General features: G+C 43.0%; 1 protein-coding gene across 8 annotated transcripts in view; it reads right to left on the bottom strand.

The window, feature by feature from the left end:
* Nucleotides 1-10,220, bottom strand: part of PIEZO2 (piezo type mechanosensitive ion channel component 2) — a 443,406-nt gene that overhangs the window by 187,155 nt on the left and 246,031 nt on the right. For all 8 annotated transcript variants that reach the window (XM_039525707.1, XM_039525709.1, XM_039525708.1 and 5 more), the window contains exon 5: nt 2,478-2,640. In XM_039525707.1, the coding sequence (XP_039381641.1) occupies nt 2,478-2,640 (163 nt within the window). The remainder of the gene's footprint in view (nt 1-2,477; nt 2,641-10,220) is intronic.

The following is a 10,220-nucleotide window of genomic DNA, read 5'->3' as shown; positions in this document are numbered from 1 at the left end:
ATGTCGTCCAGAGCCTGCTTCAGTAACATATAACTTTATTTTAAGAGCGACAGGCAGAACACAGCTTGCTTATCAGTCATGTTCATGGTGCCACTCTTCACACCACTTGGAACATCTCCCATTGCAGATATAGCAGCAGATTTTAGCCTCTGCTAAGGCTTTTTTGCACCACTCAAGCAAAAAACAGCCTTAAAGGTCGTTTTAACTAGCTTCCAGGGTATTCAGAAGAGCCTGCCTAGTCTGGTTGAGATATCAGGGCACAGCCAGAGGAAGTGTATGTGGCCAGGAGCTGCAATCTTCAGTTGATCCCTGGCTGCCAGAACAGCCCATGAGAACCACAGGCAGTGGGTCTAAAGTAGCTGATCTAACGTGCACCAGGAACTGGACCGGCGTCTGGTGGCCCCAAAATACAGGCAATGCAAATGTGACATATAGGAGCCTTTTCATTGTCTTCCTCTCCAGAGCTGCACCAGAATGTGTGGCTGTTCCCCAGCCTTTAGCCCACAACGAGGTAGATCACCTCTAAGTGCCTCTTCTATATGAAATTACTGAGTTGTAATAAACCCCTCTGAAAAATATCTTTACAATAAACTAGAAAGAAAAACAAAATTAAAAAATGATGTTAGGGCTCTCACTTAAACCAAGAAAAAGATAGAAAATGAGATTCAAAGCATTTAAACCAGCTTGACATTTTGTCCTTATAAAAAATCACTTTGGGAGTTACATGAGACACCATTATGTGGTTTGGGCCAATTCCTATTGTGACCAAATGGACTTCATTTTCCGTTGTCAATTTGTTTCTCTAGTTTTAGGGGAATTTTCTACTTTAATCTTTTCTGCCACCCTCTGCTCCCATGATGCCACTATGTACCCAAAGTAGGCAAAGGCAACAAAATTATTCACAAATTTAACAATCTCTTTCCAAAAAGCATGGTGCATGAGGTATCTTCCCTTTCATATGCTGCTGGTCGTGGACATTAAGCTTTGGGAAATACAGACAAAAGTTGCAATCTCAAGCAATTTTGCAAAATACCTAGTAGTGACTCTGAACAAACCCCCTAGTTCTGAGTACCCTCAAACTTTGGAAAAGAAACAGATCCAAATGTCTGGCTGGTTTGTCACCATAATGGGCTGAATCAAAACCCTGGATCTGAAGACCCTGAACATTTGAATAATTCAGACCCTAATGCAATGTTTGCATCTTTGGTCAATCTCTAATTATTCAATTTTTAATTTTCTATTTTGCTTCCTTAGGATAATGATTTTGGTATGTTTTTCTCCTTAAGAACATTTGTTTTTGTTTTCTGAAACCAAGGTCACTTTTAAATACACTTTTGAGATATTTTCCAAATTTAGCTCAGACAAAACACAGTATTAACTAAAAGTCCCACTGACCAATACTTTCTAGTTATTTCCTTATATTCCCCGTCTGTCTGTCTCCATATGTTGTCTCTTACTCTTGTCTTATATTATATTATAATTATTATAAACTCTTTGGAATGGGGACTGCAGAGGTGAAAGTAAGCCAGTACGGTCCGGTATGGCATACCAGCAAGAGCCAGTATGCCGTGCTGGACTGGACCGGCTTCCGCAGTGGTGATTTAAACGGCCCAGGACTCCAGCTGCTGCGGGGAGCCCTGGGCCCTTTAAAGCGCCACCGGAGCTCCGGCAGCCGAGCTTGGGTGGAGATTTAAAGGGCCCGGAGCTCCGCGGCGGCTGGAGCCCCAGGCCCTTTAATTTGCCCCTGAGACCCAGGGCTCCCAGCTGCTTCTGCAGCTGGTAGCTCCGGGGTGATTTAAAGGCCCTGGGGCTCCCAGCAACAGCCAGAGCCCCAGGGCCTTTAAATCTTGAAAGGCCACGTCTCTTCCGGCTGAGGCAATGTCCCTGCTCAGGACTCCGGCGTACTGGTGAGTCCTTTAAGTTACTTCCACCCCTGGGGGACTGTCTTTTTGTTCTGTGTACTAGCAGATAGTCATTTACACAGAACAATTCCCATGTACTCTCAGTGCTCTCTCTGTTTTCAGGGCATGGAATTACATATGTAAGTGGTGTAAAAAACAAAGATAACATCTACCTTCTGAAATAAAATTTACATATAAAAAATCTGATAAAATTTAGATATTTTTCATAATAGATGTTAAGGTCAGATTTTACCCCATCACTCCTGAATTAAGTTAAACACACCACATGAGAGATTTTTGGTGGTTAAGCACCAAATTCTGATACTCTTCCTCATGCTGAAGAGGGTTTACTCCACGCTAGGCAGTAAAATAAAATCAGTGAGATTGCTCAAAGAATAAGATACAATTCAGTGTGTGAAAGGGTATTGATATCCAACCCTATGGGATTAAGGATAATAAGCACAATGGGATTCATGACTACAGCTCCTAGGTACTATTGTACTATAATACAAATACATAATAAATAATAAAATAATAATAATAAACATTATACAGGTATAAATGTGCATCTAGTACCATTTCTTCATTTTCAAATTGTGTGTTGTACTGTGCTGCATCCTCTGTCACTGGCTTCAGCACAAGGTTTCTGCAGACAAGCCATATGGTCAAGCTAGCAATGAACATCCCAATATCTGGTACAAACACTCTGATCACGTTGCCAGCATCAGCTCCCTTCACACTGTATGGATTGAAAAAACAAAGGAAACATTTGTTAGTTCTAATCCTGCATTGGCTTGAAACTTTAAGTTAACTGGACACCGTTCTTTTAAAAGAGAAGGAGAGTGCACCTCCCAGAGTGAAAGAGTAAGTAGTTTGTACAGCTGTGACAGAATGCCTCGGTGCCATGTAATTACAGTATAAATGATTCATTCCTAATAGCGTGTTCTTGTGCAAACATTCCAGCACATTGTTTGGCTGATCAAAAGTCATTTTGTAGATCCTAAAGTTATTTAGTGGAGAGAGTAAACTGCCCTAGAATCAACATTAAAATCTGATGGCTCTCAATAAATCTCAGTCCAGTTCCAGGAGGACAGATGTGTACAAACACAGTCTCGATCATCACCCTGGGTGGTATTCATAGCAGGGAGAAACACTCCTGCATGGTCATGGCAGGGCCGCCCAGAGGGGGGCAAGGGCAATGCCCTCCGGCCTCCCCGCCCCCCCCCAGAGAGGCTGCGGCCGCCGCGCCTCCGCCCCTCCCCCCCAGCCCCAACACCGAAGCCTCCTCTGCCCCTGAGCCCCCCCCCCCCCGCCGCCGCGCGTCGGGGGGGGGTCTGGGGGCTGCTGCTGCTGCTCTCTCTCTCCACTGCCCCAGCCCCCCCCCCCCCCCCCCCCCCCCCCTGACGGAGCTCGGGCGCCCGCCCCAGCCTGCTGCTGCCCGCTGCAGCTGGCTGGCGGGGAGAGGGGGGGAGGTGAGGAGGAGTTGGGGGGGGGGGGGGGGGGGGGGGGCCGACCGCCGCCCCCGCCGCGGGCGCAGCCGCGGGCGGGCGGGGCGGGCTGGGCGGGCGCGGGTCTCGGCGGGGGTCGGGCCGGCCCCCCGGCCCGGGCCCCCCCCTCCCCCCCCCCCTAGCCCCCCCCGGGTCATGGAGGCAAAATTACATTTCCCACCCATTCTTATCCCTTAATCACAACTGAGAAATAGGTGAGCAGTACGGAAAAGGCTGCAGCCCAGTGATATATCAATACTATGAAAACTGAATTTCATTCTCTCTATATTTCAACATCTTTCAGGAGTGCTACATTTACTTTAAAAGATATGAAAAATAAAATACTCTATTTTACTATAATATTTAACAAAATGTTTTCTTTAACCAGATCCTTTAAATACCATTTAATCTTTTTTTGGCCTCTACTGTGAAACTTTAATGAGCTATAAAATTGTATATCTATTGGAGACCCCATGATGCATACAGTATTCAGGAATACATACATGCTGTATGTCATTTTCCTTTTACTACTTTTCACAAAAGCAACAGTTTAACCCTTAAGAACTAATTAGAGAGAAAGTGTCGTGTCTTTCCTTAGGACTCCCACTTCCTGTTCCTAAATACTTGGATAGCTCAGTGAATTTAATGGAAAGTGCACAATACGCTGCACTGTGCAGATTTAAAATGTTTTGTCTGGGGACTATTACCTCTATGGGTTTGGATGCTGCATCTGAATTTGATTCATTTTGTTAACAAAATTTAGACTTGCATTTAGTTGACACAATGACTGATTTATTTAAACTGCTGCATTGACTTCCTACACTTTTTAACTACTACTAATAGGATACAAGCTTAATTATTTCAAAGTGTACAGTGTAAGGCTGCCAAGCATTAGGTTAGCACATTTTAAAAAGACAGTTTTGAGATTAAGTGACTTTTTAAACAGATAGACGCCTAGAACTATTTTCAGGTTTAATGACTGAAATGGATTCTGGGAACACACAGGGTACAGATGAGTAGGCTAGATTACCAGCTCAGTGCCTGAACTGTATGAGTTTTAAAAAAACCAAAAACACCAAAAACCTGACGTATTTTTTAGGGTCTATTAAAAATTACTCTCTCTGTCTTTCTGTGTCTATATCCTAGCAGCAGTGAAATTTACAGAAGAAATCTTTGCTAAGGTGCAACTGGTAACTGGGTATCAGTCCAGTATTTTTGGAGTCACCAAAATACCTCTAGCATCACTGCTATGAATCAATGCTTTATGTAGAAAAAGAAATACATAATTGCCTACAAGACTCTTGCCCATTAATGCGCACACACAGGATCAAATCCTATAGTTTTTAACTCAGGCAAAACTCAAATTGGACCTGATTTTTCACTGCCTCACACCTTGTTTGTGCAAATCAGATACAAAGTGCTAAGAATTAAGATTGTTAGCTTTAACACCCACTTTTCACAGGTCTGATGTGAATGACTACACATGGTGCAATATGCTGCTTGAGCTAGTGTGCTAAAATAGCAGTGTGGTTGTTATGCCACTGGTGGCGGCTTGGGGTAGCATGAGTCCATCTATACAGGCTGAGAGTCATACTTCCCAGCTGCAGGATAGTCATCCCCTCAAGCCTTAAGTCCTTTCTTTACCTCTAGATTCAAATAGACTTGAACCCAACTGATTATGTACCTTCCAGAAGAAAGTTAATGAAGACTTGAGGACTTATTTGCAAAAGAAAAAGAAAAGAAAATAGAACCTTTGTAAATTATTTCAATCTTCCTGACTTGTGAATCTCTCAGCTATTACACCCTTGCAGTATTAAACTGGAGTGATCATGTATTGTATCAGACACACAAAGTGGGTGAGATAATCTCTCTTATTGGACCAACTTCTGTTCACCAACAGAAGTTGGTCCAGTAGGAGATTATCTCAGCCACTTTGTCTTCCTCATACCCTGGGACCAACATGGCTACAACAACACTGCAAACATGTATTCCATGATAGCTGAGTATCTTGAAACTGTTTTGGCCAATGCTTTCATGCGGTACGATAGCAGAGAAAAAAGGCTGAAGTGTCCAAGAAAGGCTTGCAAGACAGTCAACAGATTAAATTAGCCTCTTTATTAGTAGAGCATGGGCATGTTTCCTGTGCTGCTGTTTCAATGCTATAGGACTGAATGGTATATCACGATGTAAGACAACATGTTCAGCACCACAGGAAGTGAAGGCTTTATAGATGTTAAGAAGTAAATTTCTTGATAGGATTGTACTTGTTGTAATAGATAGAGATTAACTGGACACACATCAGATTTGCAAGATTCACTGTTAAAATGGATCTGATCTGTTCCTGTGAAATAATGCTATGAATGGACCATTTCAATGCAATTTACTGAGACTCTTCTAGAAATAAAAGCATTACAAAATGTGTCTTATTGAGGCTTAAAATTCAGTTCCATTGGATCCAATCAGCTACACTAGGATAGATTAAAAAGGTGATTTTAACACACCACTAGTTCTCAGGAGTATACATCTCTATGGATTCAGGCCCTATCTCCTCTGCAAATCACATTCCAGAAAACAAACATGAAAGTCTGTTGTGTGTGACAAAGTTCCTCCTCTACCTTGGTGGGTCCTGCGCTTATTGGTAGATTTTGCTCACCTCAGTGATCTTCCCCACAGTCTGGGTCAACTCTTCCTGTGTCTGATCAGGAGTTGGGAGGTTTGGGGGGAACCCAGGCCCGCCCTCTACTCTGGGTTCCAGCCCAGGGCCCTGTGGATCGCAGCTGTCTATAGTGCCTCCTGTAACAGCTGCATGACAGCTACATCTCCCTGGGCTACTTCCCCATGGCCTCCTCCAAACACCTTCTTTATCCTCACCACAGGACCTTCCTCCTGGTGTCTGATAACGCTTGTACTCCTTAGTCCTCCAGCAGCACACCCTCACCCTCTCACGCTCAGCTCCTTGCGCCTCTTGCTCCCAGCTCCTCACATGCACTTCCTCTCCTCCGGCTCCCCCTCACCTGACTGGAGTGAGGTCCTTTTTAAACCCAGGTGCCCTGATTAGCCTGCCTTGATTGGCTGCAGGTGTTCTAATTAGCCTGTCTGCCTTAATTGGTTCTAGCAGGTTTCTGATTACTCTAGTGCAGCCCCTGCTCTGGTCACTCAGGGAACAGAAAACTACTCATCCAGTGACCAGTATATTTGCCCTCTACCAGATTCCTGTACCCCACTGGTCTGGGTCTGTCACATGTGTCAAAGTTTTGTGTTCTGTTGCTCCCAGTTCCTTTTACTAAACAAAATCACGTGCCTGTAGGATTTCACAAAATGCATAACTAAAAGTGATATTATGAGAAATGGGATTTAAAACAGGAGTTAAGACTAGGACGCCAAAGCCCATATTGTAATACTTGGGGCCATCTGCACAACAAAAAGAATGGAAAGGATTTATAGATTGACTGCAGTTTTTCTACACTCGTTAAGGACTCCATTCACACATGGCCATATTTTGCTAACAGCCTACGCATTGTGTTCTTCATTCCCAACAGAGCCTCGTTGAAGAAGTTTAAAACCAGAATGGATACGAGAACGTATATAGTATATGTCCCTAAGAATCAACTCCCCTCCCCGCCCACCCCACCCCCCGGGCGAGAATCATTGGACAACAAATTGGCAAAGACCTTGATCCCTAGTTAGCATGGCACCATTCATGTGGCTAAACTCAAAAGTTTGCCATAAAGGCTAATTTTTCTATTAACACAGACTATTGTCAGGAGTTTATAACAAAGCCATAAACATGTTCTGAGGTCAAATTTGAGATAATCAACATCAACTTGAATGATTTTTTTCAATATTTAAAGAAAAATGGGCTAGACCACTTAAAAGGTTGCTCTGTAGGAGGGCCAAAAAGTAAGTTAGGGATTTGAAACATTAGTTGACCATATAGAATTGACTGCACATTTTTTAAGACAAGAATATGTTAGGGTTGCCATAGCTGCTTTTTTATTCTGGAGGACAAAAACAGACATCTATGACTTTCACAGTCATATGTGAAGCTTATGTCACTATCACATCAACATGATTCCAAAACAGAGTTTTCCTCATCTGTCCATCTGAATCCACCTGGTGTATCTAGTGTTACACTTAGATTATAAACTTTTTGTGCATGGATCATCTTTTTGTTCTGTATTTGTACAGCGTCTAGCAAAAGGTGTTCTTGGTTTACTGGGGCCCCTAAGTGTTACTGCAACACAAATAAGAAAAATAATATACAAATTACATTTTCTATTTTAGGTGTCCTGCAATCTAATAACTATTGGTTCTAGCGTGCAATCCTACAGACATCGTATTGACTTTGTGGAGCAGGGCAGAACCCTCAAGCCAAAATCCAGACCCAAACACCCAGTGAAAAAGGTCAGGAAGACACTGGGAAGATGCATGAGTGAGAAATCCTTTCCTAAGCTGAGGTGCAATGCAGAGACGTGGGGCCCTTATGCAGTACCCCTGCATCTGGGGAGTGGAGGAGCCATATATGCCTTTGTCCCTGGCCCCATGCAGTGAAACTATACCAATTCCTATGCACTGAGGCTCTGGGCAGCTGTGGATGTGAGGGGCTGCACTTGCCCCTTAAGGTATAAAAGTGAGAATTTGGTCCTTAAACTGCAGCCATACATTGAAAAGTGTTGTTTTTAGAATGACACCAGGAGCTTCTATATCTATTGTCTCTAAGGGCTTGCCTGAAAACAGCTGTGTAGAAATTGCTTTGACATTGCAACTCAGGCTGCTGCTCAGGCTCTAAAGTCCCCCTCCTCCCACAAGGCTGACAGCCCAAGCCAGAACGTCTACACCACCATTTTTAGCATGCCAGCACAAGCCCCACTAGTGTGGGCCCAGGAGTGGGAGGCTTGTTCCTTAAATGAGATAAAATATGCTCAGTTTAAAATAAACAGATTATGTATGTGTATTTGAAAGGGTGCGTGGATTTTTTGAAACTATAACAGGGATTTCAACTTTTTTAGATTTTAAACTTCAAAAGAGAATTTTTAAGACAGGTGATTTTGATAGTTATGTGAAAAAAAAGAAATGGCTGTGTGCTAAAGCCGCTTGTAACATGCAGCATAAACAGATTAAATTATTAGATCGATTTAACAGGATTCCAATGTGTGGAATTAAATTGATGGGTCTCGGCATTAGCTCACTGCTGGCAAAGTGTATGTAAGCTTAGATGTACTCCCTATTATTTAAACACAAATTAAATACCCATAAGAAACTAAATCAACATAGTTTCTATTTGTTATATTCACATTATGATTTACAAATCAGTGGCAATAAAATTACAGGTTTAGCTTTCCAGGGCAGTTCTTTCTCTCTAATTAGAATGAATTATTTCTTGCTTGAAATGAACAAAGCATGATACACACACAAACACATTGCACCATCTGTTATTAAAGTTGCCAGATACTTTCCACTATAAGACCCAGAATTAGGGTGCTTATAACTTTGCCATACTTTAGTCATTTGAAGGTGAAATTTTCCATGCTGGGTGTCTGCCTTAGACTATTTATTTATTTATTTGACATTCTAGCAAAAATGGTTCAGCCATTTCGGAGAAAGAGACTAAGGAAAAAACATAGTTTTTTGCCCAAGTTAAAAAAATCCAGAGACTTTTTATTTGAAAAGCTCTAGGGCCCCCATGATGTGGAGCAGGCACTTGGCATTTGGCAGCATGGTGGCTTGTGTGTCAGGAATGTGCATTTTGCCCAAATGAATTCTGCCCAAATTTAGCCAAGTTATTGCAGTTTGCACTTGTTCAGTGGAGACTTCTTAGAGGTTAGCAGCAAAATTCCCTGAACGTTTCATGAGCATTGGGCATGCTTCATCCCAGGGCTGAGCAGGACTTTCTCTGCAGCTGCAGGTATGGGTTGCTACGTAGAGAGCAGACAGTCTCTCCTGAGCATTCAATGACACCTCTGTGCTGATCCCAGGCAGGCGGAAGCTGTCTGATTTGAATGCAGAGAGAATAAAAGCCATACCTGTGGGGAGAGGGGTGGATTGGTAAAAAGCTTGGAGGAGAGGGCAGGAAACGGGAGGCAAAAATTGGGACAGGAAGCTGGCAGGGAGGGGAGAGAGAAACTAGGACTGGCTGGGCAAGGAGACTGGGACTGGCTAGGATCAGAAGCAAGGGATGGGGGGGAAAGGTAGGACAGGGACACACAAGATGGCATGGGAAATGTACAGAAGGATCTGCGCCCACTTGAGAACCCTTCCCTCCAGGGCCTAGAATGGAGGATTTCTGTGTCTTACTATTCCTGATGCTGTCAGCAAATATTTGTGAAACCCACTGGCAAAGCAAACTCTCTAGTGCTGGTCCACATAGAAGATGACAACCTATTACTGCTACCAGTTACTCTGTTAGTTTAAGTGGCAGAGGTCTGTGTGGTAGATTTCAAGGCTTCAGCTATGTGAGCATCAATATGATGCTACATAATGCAATTTCGGGGGTGGTGGGGGTTGTTTTGTTTTGTTAAAAACCTAAGAAATTACATAGAAAAGTATGATAAAAAACATTATTAAGGTTGCAAAGTCAAGCACTCAGAAGTTAGGAAATGCCAGAATTAAGGCTGCTTTTGCATATGCATTGCAATAAAATCTTTAATTATATGATCACAAATTATTTTTTCAGTGCAAAGAGTGGACCTGCTCTGGAGATGAATCAGGGCTGTGTAGTGAAAGAGGCTGTTTGGAGAACCCTGCTTCATTTGATGCAGAAGTTGGAAGGTGTGTAATGAATGAAGCAGGGGCTTTCAGGAAGAGAGAGGATGATCTCATGATTAAGTCAGTT

Source organism: Mauremys reevesii, linkage group 2 (assembly GCF_016161935.1).
Source record: "Mauremys reevesii isolate NIE-2019 linkage group 2, ASM1616193v1, whole genome shotgun sequence".
Lineage (NCBI taxonomy): Eukaryota > Metazoa > Chordata > Testudines > Geoemydidae > Mauremys > Mauremys reevesii.
This window is presented reverse-complemented; position numbering and strand designations above follow the sequence as displayed.